This window comes from Cibotium barometz, chromosome 50 (assembly GCF_041138505.1).
Source record: "Cibotium barometz isolate CiBa-2024 chromosome 50, ASM4113850v1, whole genome shotgun sequence".
In the NCBI taxonomy this organism is placed as follows: domain Eukaryota; kingdom Viridiplantae; phylum Streptophyta; class Polypodiopsida; order Cyatheales; family Cibotiaceae; genus Cibotium; species Cibotium barometz.
In genome coordinates this window covers 708,115-729,268 of record NC_141095.1, presented here as the reverse complement: position 1 = coordinate 729,268, position 21,154 = coordinate 708,115, and the positions used below count along the sequence as shown (strand labels likewise).

The following is a 21,154-nucleotide window of genomic DNA, read 5'->3' as shown; positions in this document are numbered from 1 at the left end:
AACAGCCCCGACTGTGGGCTGCCGACTGAAAGCAGAGGGGAGAAAACCCTAACATGGCTAGTTTACAGAAGATGCAGGGCTGAGAAATCTAGCCTGCCAAAATCTGCCATCCAGCGCTGATTGCTGAGACACATGGAAAGGGCTAACTGTGACACGTGGATACACAGTTCAGGTCCACGTGGCAATCTACAGAGTGGACAGCAGGGCTGAATAATGGGTGCACTACAGGGATGACTCGCCACCTAAAAAAGGTATGTGTGGTTGCTACGTTTGTAAGAGGACCTCCCATGAGAAAAGCAACCTTTTCTTTCTTGTGATGCTGCTTCAATACATCCTCAATGACCTCTTGTGCTATTGGCTGCTGTAGTTCTGGATGGTCCGTGTTCCTTGGTGCACCAAATTGAGCAGAACTTTCAGCAGTGTATCTGAAAGAGAAGACTTGATCAGTCGAGTGCCTTGTGATAAACAAGTGCTTTCTCACATTTCAAAGCAAAAAGAAGCTTTTGAACCTTCTTGGACTGCAGAGTACGTCCCTTGCCAAACCAAACAGTGTGTCCAAATCAATGAATACGCCTGCACCGTTGGGAGTCCATTGCCTATATTTGCAATCTCCTGTACTCTCTGATGGTAGATAGGGTTGGCATACAGAAAAAACTCCCCTAATAACTCAAGGTGAGTCGGTCCAGGAACTTGGAAGAGAGTCATGACTCAACGAGTTCCCCGTACTGTAGCGCGCCTCTCTGTGCCTGCGCACCTGTGCGCTGCCCACCTTCCCTATGCTACCATTCACCTCGCTCCCCTCCTGCCACCTTCCCTGCGCACCTGTGCCCTGCCCACCTATAACTTGGTTGAACACAATGCTAATCAATACACTTAAATACACTAAGATTTGATGGAGACTTGTTCAAATACAAGAAGTTTGCTGAATTGACAAGAGACACACAATGAGCCGGAACGACCGACCCTTCTGTCAAATAAAGTATATTGATCTTGGGAGAATCAAGTACATAGTGTCAAGGGCATTTCTGACCAGATTTCCATACCAATGCATATGAATACAGTATTGCAAACAAGTGGTTGTCGATGTAGACTTGCAACCTACACTACCCTCTCAAGTGCCCATGTTGTTCCACCAACACATGGTAGCAACAATCTGCAAGAGAGCACGTAGGACAAGATAACACTACACAGGATATGTGATCTTGTAATCCGGTTCCTCCCTCCTGCTACTTGCTTCCATATTCAAGCATAAAAGCTTACTAATTGCAAGTAGAGTCGATGACAGCGGAAGTCTTCGCGATGGAAGTCCTTGGAGTGATGAGATCTTCGATTTGTCGCATTTCTTTGCCACAAAAGCCTTCAAGAGGATGAAGGGAACCTTGGGAAAGCTTTCCCTATGGTTCAACTTGAGAAAGGAGGACTGAAATTAGGGTTTTCAGCAAAAAGACCAGAAATTACAACAATAAAGAGAGCTGTTTTGCTGAATTTCAGTCATTGATAGTGTGTAGCAGAGTGATTAGCATCCGGAAACACACTTGGAAGCTTGTGAAACACCTTAGCAAGCTTGGAAATGGAGTTGGGAAGGAGAAAGTGCAGAAAATGCAGCCCAACAGCCCTCATGAAGGAGGCGCCAATCTCTAGAGAGAGTAGGAGGAGTGAGGTGGTGAGTTGTCCAATGTAGGTCGATGCCTCTCTGTATCGGAAGCTCATTGGTTCATTGATTTGGTTGCTAAACACCAAATTGGACTTGAGCTTTCCCGTGGGGTTGTTGAGCTCGTTCATGCAGACACCTTTGAAGACTCATTGGGACGCAAGATTGAGAATCTTGCGGTATCTACAGGGTACGAAGGATCTTGGACTCTTCTATGACACTGGAGGGGAAACGAAGGACCGAGTCCGACTCCAAGGCTCGAGTGACTCGGATTGGGGAGGAGATCCAGACACGAGGAGATCTACATCAGGCTATGGTTTTACCCTCGGCTCAGGAGCTATTTCATGGAGCAACAAGAGGCAGCCAACTATTGCCTTGTCGTCTATAGAGGCAAAGTATTGGGTTGCTTGTGGTGCTGCTTGCGAGGTTGTGTGGCTGCGGCGGTTGCTTGGCAAGATTGGGTTTCCATAGAAGGAGCCCACAGTCATCCAATACGATAACCAAAGCTGTATCGCTATTGCTCGGAACCCGGTCTTCCATGCTCGGACCAAGCACATAGAGTATCACTTTGTGAGAAGATTTTGGCTAGTGACATCTTGCTTGTTTATTGTTCCACGGAGAACAATGCACCGGATCTCTTCACAAAGTGTCTACCTCAAGCCATGCTCCGGCGGCACTCCAGCTCACTGGGGTTGGTTCAACATCCCAGAGCTGAGAGGGGGTGTTAGTAGTCATCTCCTGTCTGTACATTACACACTAGGGCCTCTCTTGTCGGTGTGCCCGCCCAGTTAGGTGTATCTCATTTTTTCCCTATTTTTCATGTATTTTCCCGTATTTTTGTGTGGACATGAGATTGCAATGCTACCCGACTTGCTCCTCTCTGCTAGCCGACTGGACATCTGTCTCACGACCTGCTCCTCAGTGCTGGCCGACTGAGTTTGTTCTGGCCGACTATGTTTTTCAGGTCGTGAGCAGATAGGGTTGTTGTTGGCTTGTTTTGGGCTACCCGACCAACAGCCCAGGGCCATATATATTGAGGGCCTGCCCCGCACACCTTTTTGTATCACATTCCGGGATTTTCTAGTGTATATAGCAGACTACAACAGAGGATTAGGACCATACTAGCACGGCATGGGAGACGTCCAGTCAAAGTACTCACCATGGAGGACATTGAGGATATCTACGATCGACCGATGAGAGACATCTTTGGATAGTGATGTATATGATGCTTACCTTTGTTGCTGGAGTTTTCCTTCCTAGATGTTATCCATTAGGAGCTCCTAGTACCTTACTTTTCCTCACAGTTGTTGTTTCAGTTTCAGTTAGTTGTTTAGTTGTTTTAGCTTTTCTTACACAGACATTGTATCAGATCAACCAATTGTTGTAACCTTTTTGGTCTCATAGGTCATTTTGGCCTTCTGAAGACGTTAATATATAATTTCACTCACTCACTCACTCACTCACTCACACACACACACACACACACACTCTCTCTCTCTCTCTCTCTCTCTCTCTCTCTCTCTCTCTCTCTCTCAGGCCGGTTTCAGGAGAAGATTCTCTACTTTGGATCATATCTTTACCCTCAGGGCTATCATTCAGGAGGGCAGAGCACATGGGAGGAGGATCTACTGTGGCTTTGTGGATTTCCGCAAGGCCTTTGACACAGTGCCCAGAGCTAGACTGATGCGCAGGCTGCAAGACTTGGGGGTTCCATGTGAGCTCATTTGGGGTATTATGGCACTTTATGAGACAGTAGTTGGGCAGGTGCGGACTTCAGAGGGTCTCTCCCAGCCAGTACACTCCACTATAGGGGTGAAACACGGCTGCCCGCTCTCTCCGACTCTATTTGGACTATACATTGATGAGATCTCTGATTATATTGGGACACGAGGGGACAGAGGAGCCCAGTTGACTGGCACTTGGATACCTCTGCTCTTATATGCTGATGATATTGTGCTTATAGCAGACTCACCAGAGGGTTTGCAGAGGCACTTGGATACTTTACATGCTTATGCACAGGACAGTGGGCTCTCAGTTAACCTTGGTAAGACCAAGGTTATGGTATTTAACACTACAGCTCGGTGGGTTTGGAGATCAGCGCCTATTTTCACATATGGGCAGGAGACAGTGGAGTATGTTGACTCATACACATATCTTGGAGTGGTGTTCACTGGGCCCACATTTTCCATGAGGGGGGCAGCAGAGGCGAGATTGACTAGAGGATATGTAGCACTAGGAGGTCTAGAGAGGATGTGCTCACAGGTACAGTTTCAGGAGCCGCGCACTAAGCTGTGGCTTTTTGACACACTAGTCACATCGGCTATGCTATATGGAGTACACATCTGGGGGCCTAGCCTAGATCGTCACAGTCGATCAAGATGCACATACGATGGATGGAGATTGATGGAGAGACCACTTGTGTCCATGATCTCCAGGATGATTCGGGCTAAGGCCTCGGTACCCCATGAGATTATTAGAGCCGAGATGGGAGCACCACTGATCGTAGTCGAGGCTCTTGCCAGATCAGTGTCCTTCATTCATAGCACCTGGGAGCTTCCCCGACACCGGTATGCACGACTTGCTTTAGAGTCCTCTCATCAGCTAGCCATGGAGGGAGACACTTCATGTTGGTATGCGCAGATAGCATCCTGGTTTGAGCTCCACGGGTTCAGTTTAGACAGACTTCCACCCTTCCAGTACTCTCTGGAGGCACCCTCTCTCACCTTGACACATTCTGAGATTAGTAGAGTCATCGTACAGGACCTCATTCAGTTGGACACTAGGAGGACATGGCTAGAGCCCTCACAGGAGTTGGGGACGAAGATGGCTTTCTATAGAGACCATCTTCTCCGCACCACTGAGAATGGCTTTATACTTGGACCGAGCTACATGGATACCCATCTGTCTCATGGATTGAGGTGCGCCATTGGGCACATCCGCACCTCCTCACATCAGTTAGAGATAGAGACAGGCAGATTTAGAGGCATACCTCCAGGGGACAGGATTTGTCAGATTTGTTGGATAGAGCCAGAGACGGAGGAGCACTACATCTGTCGCTGCACAGCATATTATGAGATTCGAGGGCCCTACCATTGCCTTTTCAGAGAGGGATTTGGACCACTGGCTAGAGTCATGGACTATTGTGATCAGCGATGCTTGGGTTTTTATCTCTTGGAGATCCGCAGGCTCAGAGAGTCCATTATCAGGAGCAGATGCCCGACTGGCAGGGAGTCCACACAGAGACAGATTACTGACTTCTTTAGAGGGACTACCCGAGGGGACACATAGCCGACAGCCCGGCAGTGGACACCCCGTGGGACTCTAGTTGAGAGAGCTATCCAGTTGGGCAGATCTAGACGCCCGAGGGTTCGCGGATCCTCACATCGGAGACGGTGTCTACACCGGAGGATTCAGAGCAGCATTGCAAGGCATCGGGCTCGTCCGACCAGGCATCTTACTATGGCAAATATCCAGGCCATCCGGCAGAGACCCATGCTAGAGCTCCTAGGATGATTACAACTATAGCCATATACTGTTGTACTCACTATCACTTTTGTACTCCCCCATATTCATGTGTTCATGTATCCATGTACTCATGTACCCCATTTTGACTAGTAGCATTAGCTTCCCACTCTCCCTAGTTGCTGCTTCCGGATGCCCCCTATTGATGTATTGTGGGGCTAGATACTTACCTTCAGTTCTTTCTTTTCTTTTCCAGACAGTGTATCAGATGTCACATGGTTGTAACTTTGGTCTCATAGGTCACTTTGGCCTTTTGAAGACGTTAATATAACATTTCATTTCATTTCATTTCTCTCTCTCTCTCTCTCTCTCTCTCTCTCGCTCTCTCTCTCTCTCTCTCTCAGGATATCCGCCATCGACCGATGAGAGACATCTTTGGATAGTGATGTATATGATGCTTACCTTTGTTGCTGGGGTTTTCCTCCCCAGATGTTATCCATTAGGAACTCCTAGTACCTTACTTTTCCTCATAGTTATTGTTTCAGTTTCAGTTAGTTGTTTAGTTGTTTTAGCTTTTCTTACACAAACATTGTATCAGATCCACCAATTGTTGTAACCTTTTTGGTCTCATAGGTCATTTTGGCCTTTTGAGGACGTTAATATATCATTTCATTTCATTTCTCTCTCTTTTCTGCGTTTTGCTCTCTACAACAGTTGTCTTCATTTCCGCTATGCACTCTGACAGGACACACAATATCAAGCTTTAAGAGGCTATTCACACACCTAAGCACACTAACTATTCTAACAGGTGGTTCACACACATAAGAGTCCGAATATCAAACAATCCCCCCTTCGGAGAGCAAAGGAGGTGAGACCCAACACGAACCTTCTAACCCATCACATGCCTTGTCACAGCCAACTCATCATGCACACCTCCCATGTCATGATAGCCCTCCATCACATAATGCAATCGAGGTAGCAAGGCCAACACTTTAGTCACCCCTTAGCTTCTAACTAGGACACAAAGCCTTTTATAACTGAAGGCACACACAGAGACATAAGTACAATCAGATTTTAGGGGGACTCCCCAGGGCAGAGAACCCTTATTGACTCTCACACACATAGAAGTAGCTAGAATGCCCAATCATAGTCACTTGGGCTGTTTCAATGGTTATTTCTTCATCTTCAACTGGCACCACTCTGTGACTTGCTGTCATCCTAGCAAGGTGGTCTTTACTCCTGTAGATTTTGAGCGTGAATTTAAAAAACAGTGGTGTATGTCTCGCAGGACATGGGTGGTTTAGACATTCAGGTGCCGAGCAATACTGATGGATACAAATTCGGTGCAACGTTTCTGAGTATTATTCTTGGTTCTACTTTCTTCCTTTAGGGAGCATTGGAGCCGATGCAAGCACTTCTTGTGCTCCATCTGAGCCAATACATTAGTGGTTGGAGTTTGGATAGCGGAGTTTTGCTCAGCCATTCTATGGAGTGTTCTTCTTGTGGGCTTGCAAAGGATACTCAGTGGTTTGCAATGTTTTTTCTTGGACAGTTGGACAAACGGTAAGTGCTCTATCGGTGAAATTTGATCATCAGCAGGCTTCTTTGTAGATCTTTATGCTAACAAGGCAAGGACAGAATGTGGGCCTTTGCACTAGATGCAAAGTGGTCTCGCAATGTTCGAGAACTTGGGTATCTTGTATGAGCTCTATATGGACATCGTGCAGCTAAGGACAACTGCAATATGCAAGTAGGGAAGAATGTGACACACCTACGAATATGGAGGGTTGAGCCAGACATCAAATAGCAACCACGGGCAAAGTCAGACAATGCAGATGACACATGGCACTACCACATGGCAATCATGACGTGGAGGTGGTGATGTGGCAATCGGGTACAACTTGCCAACAGCAATACCATTGGCCAACTACGAGCATTGGTGCATATATATACGTGGGTAGCCAGATCGTCATATTGATCTACTTTCCTAAATGTTGGACTTGACAAACCGTTTCACTGTAGAGGCGAAGTGCTAGCCAGGAGTGTACATTAGTACATAGAGCTGTGACTTGACATCTTCATTTTCAGCATTGGTACACATATATACGTGGGTAGCCAAATCATCATATTTATCTGCTTTCCTCAGTGTTGGACTGCATAAAGCGTTTCTATGTAGGCGAAGTGCTAGCCGGAAGTGTACACTAGGCCATAGAGCTGGGATTTGACGTCTTCATTCTAACCACATCTTGTACTTGAATTCCAATCCTATTACTTCTTTCTTGTACATAATACAAAGAAGTAGTTTAGGACTTGTGTGTTCCGTATGTGTGATTCCACTGCACTCTTCTTTTTATCTCTGGAAAACCCTACCACATAGGTGCAAGTGTTCTACACTCGAGACCCGGGAGAGTCCCAAGACTTGGACTTAGCAAAAAGTCTAGTAATATAATGGGAAGGAGATTCCTAAAGATGGAGATGTTCATGCCATAGAGGATAAAACCAATTCCAGTGCGGGAGTGTCACGAACACAACTACACAACTCTCTCAAGAGGAGTTCCAAGAGCCAAGCAGCCTCGCCGGTCAATGTTTCAAGTGCACATTGCGAAGGATTATCCTAGAACCTTGGAGGAGCAGTCCAAGAAGGTAGCTTCTTTAGAACCAAGTGTGAAGGAGATGCATGTCAGCTTTTTTCATCTCTTTGGTTGAGCACACACCCCAAGGTGGAGCATGCATTAGGCCACAAGCACATGAGAAGAAAGCTTCCATCAGGGAAAGTCTTCACAATTGCTGATTGCAGAAGGTGGAGAATCTTTGGCTTTAGTGACGCTTCAATTTCAGGGCTAGTACAGGACTCTTCTCACTTGCCGATTGCATTGGGTGGAGTATTCTCAATGTATGTGTCACAGAGGCACCACATATGAGGACACGTCACCGGGTAAGTCTTCACCTCGGGGGGTTATGCCAATATGCATGTCTTCACACTGCACGAGACTGTACCAACAACAATCGGAGTTTTTTCTTCGGTGTATCGGCAGATGTATTACTTGGAGTATGCTCCACAAGACTGGTGGTTTAGACACCAGCACCTTAGTGCATATATATACGTGCATAGCAAAATCATCAAAGTCGTCTGTATTTTCTCAGCACAAGTTTTCAGCAGAGCGTTTCTCTACATACATGGGCTGGCCAAGGAGATTTTCAGCAGGTGTTGGCTGCGAGTTGTCGTGTACAATCTCAGCAATCTATTGTACCAGAAATTCAGTTGTATTACTTCTTTCTTGTACATAATATAGAACAATAGTTTAAGGACTCTTGTCTGTGTTGTTGAGTGTGTTTGATTCCACTGATCTTTTCTCTCTCTCAGTTTCACTTACTAGGTTTCCGGTTTCAGTTTAAGTTTTGTTTCAGTTTTCCATGACGATGATATTCCATGGATACTTGTAATCATCTTTTGTCTCGTAGGCCCATGAGGCCTTTTGTAAGACATAAATATAACTTTCTTTCTTTCTTTCTCTTCTCTCAAACTCTAGCACATAGGTGTGAGTGTTCTGCAGGAAAAAATGATGTCAAAATTTTCAGAAATTACATTAGTGTATGCTTTCCAAGCTAGAGAGCCACGTGTAGAGCCACCCATGATATGCGACAAAGTGGGCATCACATACTTTGAATCCCAAGAGAAGGGCCATGTACAGGCTGATTTTCCAAGGCTAACCCAAAAGAAAGCAGAGGAGAAACCAAGGGCTGATGTCTCTGCAGGAGAGAAAGAGAAAGAGAAGATATATTAACGTCTACAGAAGGCCAGATTGACCTATGAGACAAATCTGTATACAACAAGTCCATGTCCTGAGTATCATGGAAAGAAAAACTGAAATGAAAAGCTAATCCTAGTCATATGCAGCTCACTATGCAGTCACTGTCTAGCATGCTATAGATGTACAATCATGATAGGTGGTATACTACTAATTCCACCCAGTGGAGATGGTGGAGAGAGGATTCACAAGGAGAATGGAGAAGTCGTGAAAACTTTTACATTGGAGTAAAACTAGTGTGTAGAGTGGCATGTATACTGTGATAGCTAAAAGGAAGCATAGATGCCTGACTTTAAAAAATAGAAGCAAAGCATGTGTACTCATGAGATACTATTGCCAACACAAACACCAAACTGGAGAACGCATACAACTATATTTAGCACACAAAAGCGTAAGCCAGTCAGAGCAGCATCATCACTCATAGGGAGCATCCTTTCCAAACATCAATCCAGAAAAGACTTTTAATAAGATCTAATACACTGTGCAAGGTGCTCACACAAAGAAATCAGACCTCTCATAAAATCTGCTAAGGGCTGCTCCATACTCTAGCTTCAAATCCAGCTTTCTTACTCCGACAGACTGACTATCCTTCAGCGAAATGGAGCCTTGTTTCTTACTATCTTGTGAAATCAAAAGACCTGCTGCCTTTTCATGGGCCACAGAATGTTCTACCATGGTGCCATTTGTACTATAACTGCCAAAAGTCTTTGCAGGAGATGAAGGTGGTGAAGGAGTGTGTAAACCAACTCTGGACCTATCCTGAACAGCTTTAACCCTTAGCCACACCACCGATGCCTGCTCACTAACCCAGTCAGGAAGCGATAATTTTCCAGCTTTCATGTCCAAAAGCTGCTTGTCCTTCCCCTTGACACCGTAGCCATTTTCTAGAGCATTCTGAGTGTGGCTGGTCTCCTTTGAAGAATGTTTTTGAGTGCTTCCTTTAAGTAGCTTGGCCGCTTCTTCAAGTTCACAAAGCTGTGGATCATCAATATGCAAACCAGCTCCTGATGATAGGTGTAAAACAGAACCCTTAAGGGAATAGTCTATCGGCCTGATGATCAAGCCAAGCCATTGAGGCTCATTCATCAGCAATCCCCATGACACTACACATGTGATCTCTAAAAGAGGCCGTGGCTCTGACACCTGTTTTGCAATGGGCATAAACATGACTGTTTAGCATATAAGCACTTGAGTTTAGCATAAAGCAGATGATTGGAACCCCAAGAGGCAACAAAACTATGATGTGAAGCATGACAAACTGTAGATTAGCATATCATCATTGTGCATTTACCTGTAAGACAGGTCTCAGAGGCCTTTCCAAGCTCAGAAAATCATCACTCTCAGGAGACCCACCCTTCGAGCTAAGTGCACTTGTCATACAGTAAGTATGTGACCGAAGTCTCACTTGTCCCAACTGGCCTGTCAGGACACCTAAGACATAAGACCCTGGCCGTTGTGGAGGCAAGACCATCAGCACATTGTTTTTGCCTGGTTTTAGACAAGGACCCTGTGCACTCTTCACAACCTGAAAAGAAGTGTTTAAAACTAGTTAAATGGTGATCGCACAGACCAAGCCAGTAGTACTTGGGGAGGACAAAATAAACAGCAGCATACCTTCACACCTTCTTCTGGAGTGAATGTTGCGATCAGAGTGGCACTGAGGGCATCCAGCGTCACCTCTCCAGGAAAGCCACTCCACACAGAGATTGATAGGTTTCCAGGATCCCCTTCACAAAGCTTAAGCGGTGATCCACCCCTTCCTGAGAAGGTGATAAGGGTAGACACATCCAAGGAAACTGGATTCTTCAATGCACTGTGCGCCAATCTGAGCACTTCTGACTGTATGGTGTGCCGTTCATGATCTCGCAACAGGTCCCTGTCCAAAGACAGTAATTTAATACAAGAGAGTAGGTACCCAGCCAGGTCTCCAAGCTGTTTCTGGCACTCTGCAAGATTTGGGAGAACTTCTGCTAGTAGTGCATGCCACCCATCGCCGGCATACATTGCACAGACTTTTTCATACAGCTTTGCAGCCGAGTCATAGTTGCCATGCAGGTAGTGGAAGGCGGCTACCTCACCATCTAGCACAACACCATGCCTTTTGCGCCAAGAACGATGATAGTTATCTGCTGCTGCTCTTGTAAGCTCCATGTAGAGGTCCTGTCAAACGCACAACAACATTAAGTTCTCAAATTCCCGAGTCCAATAACAGTTCTCAATGTTGAGCATACCTCAAACTTCTCAACAGAAGAAAGTCCGGCACTGAGCTTCTCATCAGTGATAGTGTTTTGAATAGCAACCTCAGCGGCAGCACATATCTCAGGCAATCGCATAGGTCGATCAATACGACCCGAGCTTGTACCTGCATTTCCAGGACTCAAAGGTCCAAATGACACTGATCGAGCCGGAGTAGTTGCTACAGCACGGGGTGGAGAGGTTAAAGAAGCAGCACCATCCAGAGTAGTTGCTACAGCACGGGGTGGAGAGGTTAAAGAAGCAGCACCATCTCCAGCTGGGCTGCCACACATGCTAATATCAGCATAAAAACATCCTTGCCAGCACTTTCTGACACATCAAACCCCACCCTTGACAGCGATTTAGCATCAAATAAGCGGCATTAAATGCAAAGAGACGAACCACAGAGAGTTTCCACACCTCTCTTTGATACTTAAGCGTGAATCTACCAGCTCCGAGAGGTTACCAACAGAGAGTGCAGCCCTTCTTCTATTGGCATCCCTAAGAAGCAGTGAAGGAGCAAGAGGGAGCGCCTTTCTTAAGATCCCAAATGGTCTTGGCTTTTCATCTGAAACCTGTACGAGCAGAGAGAGTACACAGTTTTTCAAACGAGGGCATTCAGCCTCTTATAGAGGGTTGTTGTCGAGGGATTGAGCATACACTCCACCTGCTCTTTCAGTGCAATTCGAGCAGCTGCATCAGCAGGGATAGAGGGCCAAACTACTGGCTTGGGCCAAGGAAGCATGCTTAGAGTTGCACTGCTCATGGTCACAAATGGTACACTTTAAGACCAAACAAGTGAGCAAAAAACTGAATGACAAGAACAAGGAATAAATTTTCAAGCTTCAAACACCCCCCGACCCCACCACCAGGGTGCCCAATACCTGTTGCAAGGGCTCCTCTCTATACTTCTCCCATAACCTATAAGATCTGCAAGCCTCATCAGCTGTTTCATTCATCAAAGAATAAAGAGAATATTAGGAAAATATGAAAAGGACTCTCTCAACAAAAGCAAAATGTAGAGAAAAACCTTATTCACCTCGCAAAAAACAACCACAATACCGTATCCATATTTATGTTCATGGAGAGAGAACCCTTCATGCCTAGCATGACGCCGGAAACTACATCCAGCCCCCAGTTCCACAGCAGAACTGGCTCCAGGCCTACCAAGCAGTTCCTGCTGGGATTTAGGGAGCTGGAGGTTGTTCCCTACTCCATGAAGTCGAGTGGTTAGTGTATATTCAGGTACAAAAGGCAATCCGAACCTTCACTCTTGCTAACGAATACAGATCCGCTTGAAGTCGGTAAAACTCTTTCTCCACTTCTGCTGTGATCAACCTTGGGGTGAGTCTTTTTCCTGTCTCTTTCACCAACACCATGCATGCTGTGATCACCCATACTTCTCTGAGACAGAAGGGCAGATTTTTCTGGCTCCATGGCACCTCATGTAAGTGGCCCAGCAACTTTGCCTTATGAAACTCTTCAGAGAACACAAATCAAGCGAAAAAAGTAATGCATAATTTTGAGCTTCTAAGCAGAACTGATCTCACCTCATGCTCAGACAAAACCTTTGAGAATGAGATAATAAAAGAGAATCCTCTGGCAGCAACATCTACTGGGCGACCCAAAATGAATAGCAACTGCAAATTTAAGGTTCAACTTTTTTGAGTTTATAATGAAGGTCTGGACAAACAAATGTGAATGCCATAATGCTGCATCTATAACCTCTTGTAGAAGACAAACATTGCATAGCACAATATGACTTGTTTGGCACACACAAGGCTATGTGCTCTCAATGCTAGGCAGGCTAGTTTTCTGTCCTCCTTCGAGAAGGCTCTAACGATTGGCTGATCTTGTGCTGAGTTTGAAATTGATTCTGGCTGAATGGAATGGAGCAACTGGGGGGGGGGGGGGGGGGGGTAGGCCACTTTATACCCTCCCCTGCTGCTGGTGGTCAAACAGGTCAACAATCAGCAAAAGTTGGAAGAAATCCCCCTTTCTCCCCTATTACAGACTGTTTCCCCTGGCCGGGACTTGGGCACCTGGTCAGGGCTGTTTTGATCTCCTGAAGAATGGCCCAAACCTGCCCAAAGACTGCCAATCAGCACCCTCTTGCTGTACATGGTGTCTGAGCTGAGTTTGTTATCCTTAACTTCTCCTCTTGTTCCCAACCTGTCACTCTCATAGGCCAACTGCCTCAGGGCCATGGAAACCCATCACGGGTGTGCACCATGCACCTATTCTATCTTTGTGCATCCCTGATCCTCACCTTCACTCAAGGCTTATGTTCTTGTAGAATAGGGCTCACAAATGGTAACTTTCCGCTAAACCCTAACCATAGTCCCCAGTAGTATGATACACAACAAAAACTTTGTCATTTATAGCAAAAACCTAAAGTTGCACATCTCCATCATTAGAAGTTGTCTCAGACAACTAAACATTACCTGTGCCTGGCGCGCAAAAAGATATTGTCTGAAATCAAACTCTCGGAATGTATCATCTTCAATGACTTGATTCAGAGGTTTTCGATGCGGATCCAATACAGCAGCTGAATCATCACCTGGGTCTTGTCCACCAAATTTCCTTTGTTTCATTGTTGATGCATTGACTGCAAAACAATTATGCTAATCACAGATTAGAAAGGGATTAAAAATGTGATTGGCATCTAAATTGAATGCATGAATTGTCTTTCAATCAAAACTCTTTCCATTCTGTGAAAAGCATGATATGTACAAGCAGAATTGCAACCTACTGGTTATATCTAAAAGCTTTTTTACAAGAAAGCTAATTATATTAATCAGAAAAAGCGAGCCTCAGAAGAGGAACAGGCTACAAGGAAAGGGGGCTCCGTTGAACGGTCCCATGTTTTTTTGCCGGGATGTCGCACAGCCCAGACTCCGTAGGGAGGCAGCAGTCACTACCATACCGAAAACAAAGAATTCTTCAAACCTTCAAAAAAGAATGCAGATCCGTGATCTCGAGTTAAACTTTCAGAAGGCATACAAAACTGTCCATGGAAACTCATCATGGAATACTAGGAACATAGAAAAATGAGAGGAGCATCAACGGCCAGTACATGGTATTGAAGGCGTCTTTCAGATCTTACAGATTAGTAGTGCTATGTGTGAACATGGGCTAACCAAGGGCACTTCCCCCTCGACATCTAGTGTGAAAAGATACTACTCTTTATACCTTGTACTTGTACTTCATTTTCTTATCACTTAATATACGTGCAACTACTTCTCCCACTCCTGCTCCCAATCGTGTTGCTTCCTATGCGTGTATGTGTGTGTGCTTCATTGCTATTCATACCCTAACTCTAGCATCGAAAAGGGCCAACATTTGGTATCAGATCTTCTGAATCTGCTCATTTTAGGGTTTCAGCAGTTTAGGGTTTTTCAGCCTGTTCTAGGGTTTTTTCTCTAAATCTGACCAAACCCTTCATGTAGGAGACTCATAAGACCATCCCGAATCCGATTCTACAGGTGCTCTCAAAAAACCCTAATTTTTCAGTTGTACAAACAGCCCATACAGTTGTACGACCAGCCCTAAAATCAGATCTAGCTTCACAGTTCCAGGCATGAGCCTCCCTATGGAGTGACAGTCCCATAGGCAAAACACGGCACGAATACTGGCTCTTCCATGGCGTGACAATCCCATGGGTCGAACACAGTCCAGGTCATACACAGGTGGCACCAGTCTGGCTCCCGTCCATGTCAGCAAAATACTGGCCTCTTCACATGAGACACCGGCCTGGCCTCAACAAGTGAACGAGAGACAAAAAACTGGAGATGGACCAAATGGTCGGCCAATTGGTGACATCCCCCCGGGCTTCTAAAGAGTTGTCCTCAACTGAAAAGCCTCAAGATATGCCTGCAACAACTGTGGGTAGTCAACAAAATAGTCCTAATTTACCCATTTTGCATCAATAACGAGGAGAAAGCTTAGGATATGATCCTTCTCGTCCTGGCCTCTTCCGAAGCCTAGCCTTCTCAAATTTGAGCAAAACCCAATCACCTTCTTTGACTTGCATGTCTCTTCTATGCTTGTCAGCAACCATTTTATGCTTATCTTGTGACCTTGCAATGGCTGTCCGTACCTGACCAAAGGCTACATCCAAGTCACGAACATATTCATCAGCTGCAAAAATCTCATCCTTTGTACGAAGGATGGGTGGCAATACCACTCTGCCATAAATAATCTCAAACGGAGCCTTTCCCGTGGAGGCATGGATTGTATTGTTGTAGGCAAACTCAACAAGTGGAAGATACTTCTCCCATGCAGTCTTTTGATCTGCCACATAACACTTCAATAAATCCAACACTGCTGAATTTGCAGCTTCACTTTGGCCATCCGTTTGGGGATGATAAGCTGATGAAAACTCAAGTTTAGTACCCATATTATCAAATAAAGCCCTCCAAAAGAGGCTTGTAGTTCTGGGATCTCTATCCCCAACAATGGATTTAGGCATACCATGATGCTGGAAAATATTAGCAAGAAAAAGCTTTACCATATGATCAGCTTTAATGGTTTTCTTGACGGGCAAGAAATGAGCTTGCTTGCTAAACCTATCCACAATGGTCCAAATAGCATCATTCCCATGCTGGGATCTAGGCAAATCCATAATAAAATCCATAGTAATACTTTCCCAAGGTTGCGAGAGAATAGGCAATGGCTGAAGCAAACCTGGAGGTTTTTGCCCGTCAAATTTCACCTTTTGGCAAGTAATACATGCATGTACATAAGCCTCAATGTCTTTACGCATGTTTGGCCAAAAGAAATATCTCTGAATCATGCGTGTAGTAGGCATGATACCTCTATGACCAGCATAAGGTGGAGCGTGATATTCGTCCATAACCTTTGGACGCAAATCCTTCACCACACATAGGCAATTATCCTTCATAAGATAACCCTCATTGATAACATAAGAGGCATGTGAATGACCAGCCATCAAATCAGTCTATATATGCCAAAAATCAGCATCCAAATGATACAAATCTCTCATAGCAGATAAGTCTCCATGAGAGGCCACTGAGACTACAGCTACATAAGGCCTCCTCGATAATGCATCGGCCACCACATTTTTCTTTCCTAGAGTATGCACAATCTGAAAATGAAACATGGAAAGAAAATTTGCCATTCTCATCTGCTTCTCCGAAAGCTTTGTTTGAGATAGAAAGTATCTCAAGCTTTGATGATCTGTCTTGACTACAAATTCAGCCCCAAGAAGATAATGTTTCCATATCTTTAAGGCATGAATTACAGCCAAGAGTTCTTTCTCATAGATATCTATATGAAGCTCAGCATCATGCAAACAACGGCTCTCGTATGCAACTGCATGCCCTTCTTGATTTAGGACAGCTCCTATACAATCACCACAAGCATCACATTCAACTACGAATGACTTGTGCAAGTCAGGAACAATCAATACTGGACCACATATAATAGCTTGCTTGAGCTGCAAGAAAGCATTCTGTTCTTTTGAAGTCCATTTGAAAGTGATTTTCTTCTTTGTGAGATCATGTAGAGGAGTGGCAATTATAGCAAAATGCCTTATGAAACGCCTATAATACGAACATAATCCCAAAAAACTACGTACTTGATGTAAGTTTTGCAATTCGGGCCAATTCCGAATGGTCTCTATCTTTGCAGGATCCATTGTAACTCCATCCTTGGATACGATGTGTCCCAAATAATGAATCTCTGAAAGGAAGAACTCACTTTTCTTGGCATTAATGAAAAGTTTATGCTTCCGCAACTCTTCGAACACTATGACCAGATGAGTTCTGTGTTCTTCCTGTAAATTTGCGATGGGATCGGAATATCCTATCCATCATACGATTAAACGTAGCAGGAGCATTGGTGAGACCAAAAGGCATTACCAAAAATTCATATAGTCCAAAGGCTGTCTTGAATGCAATTTTATGGACATCTAGTGGCACCACTCGTATTTGGTGATAACCACTCTTCAAATCAAGTCTGCTAAAACAAGCCGAGCCATCAAGCTTATCCAAAATATCATCAATTCGCGGAATTGGAAATCTGTTCTTGATGGTAAGCTTGTTTAAAGCTCTATAGTCCACACACATGCGGAATGAGCCGTCCTTCTTTTGAACAAGAAGCACAGGAGAGCAATAAGGTGAGGAACTGGGCTGAACCAAACCTTTCTCTAAAAGCTCGTTTACCTGCTTCATGATCTCTTCTTGTTGTGCAGCACTCACTCGGTATGCGGGTTTGTTTGGTGGAGAACTGCCTGGCACAAGATCTATGCGATGAATCAGCAAAACAGTCGTTGAATGGCCTTTGGGGAGGTAATTCATCTGGCAATGAATCAGCAAAACAGTCGTTGAATGCATGAAGAAAATTCAGCCTATCATTAGACATAGCATCCACATTTTGATGATTCGGTACAAGGCTATCACGAACAAAAACCAAGTACGCAGAAAGACTCTTTTTCATTGCTTTATTAATTTGGATGTGTGATACAAGTGGGATGGAATCCCCTTCTTTGCCAGCATCAATAAAATGCATGTGGCCTTTATGCATAAAAGAAATCATATTGGTCTTGTACTCTTTGCGGAGCTCAAGCCTATGATGCCATGGCTTGCCCAACAATACATCACATCCATTTAGTGGAGCAACTAGGAAATGTTCATTATCAAGGTAGCCCTGAATATGGATGCGCAACTTCCCTATCAATGGGGTAACCTGCACCTCTTTACCAACAAATGCAGCTTCGGCTTCAATCTAAGGTCCCATGTTCTCAACCTTAATACCCAATGCAACTGCCGTTTGCATAGAGATAAAGTTATCGGTTGCACAGTCATCAAACATGAATAGGGCGGGCTGATCCTTGATTTGCCCCCAAGCCTTGCATACCATTCGCTCTTTTGCATCATGACTTGTATTTCCTTGCACATCAAGAACTGCATGTACAGTAACCTTGGTGTGCTTATCCTCGTGCTCAGGTTTGCGATCTGGACATTGTCGAAACATGTGGTCTTTGCTACCACAAGAAAAACATTTTCCCTCCTTGGCATATTGCTGTCTTTGCTCCGGGGTTAAGCCGAATTTGTTCTTCCTTGGGCCCTCATCTTTAGATGTGGTATTTTCAGCTTTACCACCCTTGTGGCTCTCCCGGGGCGGATGGAAGTCCAATACCCATGGTGTCTGTCTGTGTGCAGCTACTAGTGGAGGATACCAGGGATGCAGCCGCCTAGCTGTAGGAGCACACACGCAATCGCCTGGCTGTAGATGAACACCTTGGTTGCAAAGAGGAGATGGAGCAGTTCAGTAACGCCTGGGTGCAGTTCAGTAACACTTGCAGGAGAGCAGGTGGTGTACACTGTAGGCGCTTGTAGTGAGCAGGTGCAGCCTGCTGGACAAAAGTGAAACAGCCGCTTGCAGGGCAAAAAGAGCAGCCGCCTCTGTGTTGCTGTATCGCTTGGCTGCAGTGCACAGCCACCTGGCTGTAGCCTGAAGAGGAGATGGCCTGGAGGAGCAGCCGGCTGTAGAAGAGCAGAAGCGTAGCCTTCAGGTGGTGGCAGCCGCCTGCTGAGTAGGCAGAGCAGCCTGCAGGAAAACAGGCGCAACCACCTGTATGGGAGGAAGTGCAGCCGCTGTGCAGGGGAGGCAACCGCCTGTTGGAGAAGAAAAGAAGCAGCTTGCTGGAGAATACGTGCAGCCTGATGAACACCGCCTGGTTGCCTTGGTTGGTTAAGGCTCAGCTGCCGCCTGTAGGCTGAAACGCAGCCTGCTGAATGTGGCAAGCGCAGCCTGTAGAGAAGCAAAAGAAGTCACCTGCTGGAGATAGCATGCGCAGAGATGGTCGCCTAGTTGTCCTCTCTTACGAAGATGGTGGAAACGTTCGCCGGTGTCTCCATGAAGGGTGGTCGCCTTTTTTTTATGGGTGTTGGAGAGGAGTAAACAAATAGATTTGGCTGGCTCCCCCACGTTTGCATGTGGGCGGCCAGTTCCATGGGGGTGTGGGTAGGTGACCATGCACCCACCCCCACACACACACAAGTCAAGTGTGGCTCCCCACCTTGGCCCCTAAGTGCTTAGTGGGTGCCCACTTTTAAGTGTATGTGAACATACTACCTTATAAATCAAAAGGTTAGAGATTAAAGTATTAAACTAACATGTGCAATATACTTACCACCTGTTCACATGCAACAAAACTCGTCAGAAGACAGAGCAGACTTCACGACTCACTGGCAGGCGTCCCCGCTAAGTAAGTAACACGTCAAACAGGCAAACACAAAAATGCAAGTCATGCGAAAACAGTTTAAAACATGCAGAACATGAGTGCATGTGCAAATAGTATCATGGACATATCTCCCGTTCATGGAACAAGTACAAAATATCTGTCGGCATAAAAATGGCACGACGTAAAACATAAATCCTGGTCTTGACAGTCCCATAGGTAAGACACAGTTCCAGGCACAAGCCTCCCTATGGAGTGATAATCCCATAGGCAAAAACACGGCACGAATACTGGCTCTTCCATGGCGTGACAATCCCATGGGTCGAACACAGTCCAGGTTATACACGGGTGGCACCAGTCTGGCTCCCGTCCATACGACACAGTCTGGCTCCCGTCCATGTCAGCAAAATACTGGCCTCTTCACATGAGACACCGGCTTGGCCTCAAGTGAACGAGACACAAAAAACTGGAGATGGACCAAATGGTTGGCCAATTGGTGACATCGCCCATGATAAGGGCAAGGGAAAAGCAAAGAGTGGCTATCAGCCCAAAGCTGATTCTGGATAGCCATCAAACAAAGGCAAAAGTGATGCAAATCAGCCCAAGAAGGGCAAGTGTCACTACTACAAGAAACTAGGGCACTACATTAGTGAGTGCAAGAAGAGACAAGCTAAAGAGAAGAAAAGAAATTAGGTTTGTTTGTGGACTCTTTCAGTATGCCTATAGCAAAGGCTGAGGATTCAGCTCACTTTGTGCAGGATGATTGGGCATTCTTGGTATGTAGCTATGATGCATCACAGGAGCACTTGTCTTTCAATGTGAATGAGAAACAAGTCATTTAGTACTTTGACAGTGGGGCTTCTAGACACATTACATCAAAGAAGGATTTGTTCATGTCATTGAGGGCTTCACCAGAAGGGAAGAAGGTCACATGTGCAAACAATTCTTCATATCCAATACTAGGCATTGGTGAGATTATGCTCATAGTTGCAGATGGTTCAGACCTATGCATTTCAGATGTGTTGTATGTGCCTGGAATCAAGAAGAATTTGCTGTCAGTCTCCTCTTTTGCTCAAAGAGGCTATGCTGTGAACTTTGAGGATGACAAATATACATTGAGGGATATTGAGGAAGACTATGCAATAGTCACTTTTGGCACATTGTACCAAGGCTTGTATCATTTGGACACATATGAGAAGAATGGATACAATGCATGATTGGCCACCACTTAGACTTCTACCATACAAGAGGCAGAGTTATGGCATGCCAGGTTTGGGCATGTAAATTTTGGGAATTTGATGTTGCTCCAGTGGCATAAAATGGTGCAAAGTATGCCATATGTTGAGCTGCCACCTAAACATGTATGTGAAGGGTGCATTTTGGGCAAGATGCACAGAAATGCCTTCCCCAAGGATGGATCTATAAGGGCTGTCCGGAAATTACAGCTCATACACACTAATGTGTGTGGTCCCATGTGGACACCATCATTTGGGAAGCATCTATACTTTGTACCATTCAATGATGACTATTCTTGGGTTTACCCTTTGAGGGCAAAGTCTAAAGTTTTCATATGTTTTCAGCATTTTGTTGCTAAAGCTGAAAATGAGATAGGTTGCAAAGTACAAACCCTCCACTCAAATCCAAGGGGGGAATACATGTCAAATGCAATCAAGGAATATTTGGCAAAAAAAGGCATAAAGCATCAATGTACTTTGCCTTACACACCACAGCAAAATGGTGTAGCAGAAAGGAAGAACAGGTCATTGATAGAGATGGCAAGATGTGTGGTCA

The 21,154-nt window shown here is 45.2% G+C and overlaps 1 protein-coding gene across 6 annotated transcripts in view; it reads right to left on the bottom strand.

Annotated features, from left to right (window-relative positions):
- CLUB (TRAPP II complex TRAPPC10/CLUB) overlaps nucleotides 1–21,154 on the bottom strand; it is a 100,167-nt gene that overhangs the window by 43,696 nt on the left and 35,317 nt on the right. For 3 of the 6 annotated variants that reach the window (XM_086786761.1, XM_086786763.1, XM_086786765.1), the window contains exons 6-15: nucleotides 13,602–13,765; nucleotides 12,708–12,797; nucleotides 12,423–12,584; nucleotides 12,042–12,103; nucleotides 11,825–11,915; nucleotides 11,578–11,732; nucleotides 11,154–11,439; nucleotides 10,537–11,082; nucleotides 10,214–10,447; nucleotides 9,434–10,065 (exon numbers count right to left, since the gene is read on the bottom strand). In XM_086786761.1, coding sequence (XP_086642887.1) covers nucleotides 9,434–10,065; nucleotides 10,214–10,447; nucleotides 10,537–11,082; nucleotides 11,154–11,439; nucleotides 11,578–11,732; nucleotides 11,825–11,915; nucleotides 12,042–12,103; nucleotides 12,423–12,584; nucleotides 12,708–12,797; nucleotides 13,602–13,765 — 2,422 coding nt within the window. The remainder of the gene's footprint in view (nucleotides 1–9,433; nucleotides 10,066–10,213; nucleotides 10,448–10,536; nucleotides 11,083–11,153; nucleotides 11,440–11,577; nucleotides 11,733–11,824; nucleotides 11,916–12,041; nucleotides 12,104–12,422; nucleotides 12,585–12,707; nucleotides 12,798–13,601; nucleotides 13,766–21,154) is intronic. The other 3 variants (XM_086786762.1, XM_086786764.1, XM_086786766.1) reach the window with 1 other exon arrangement.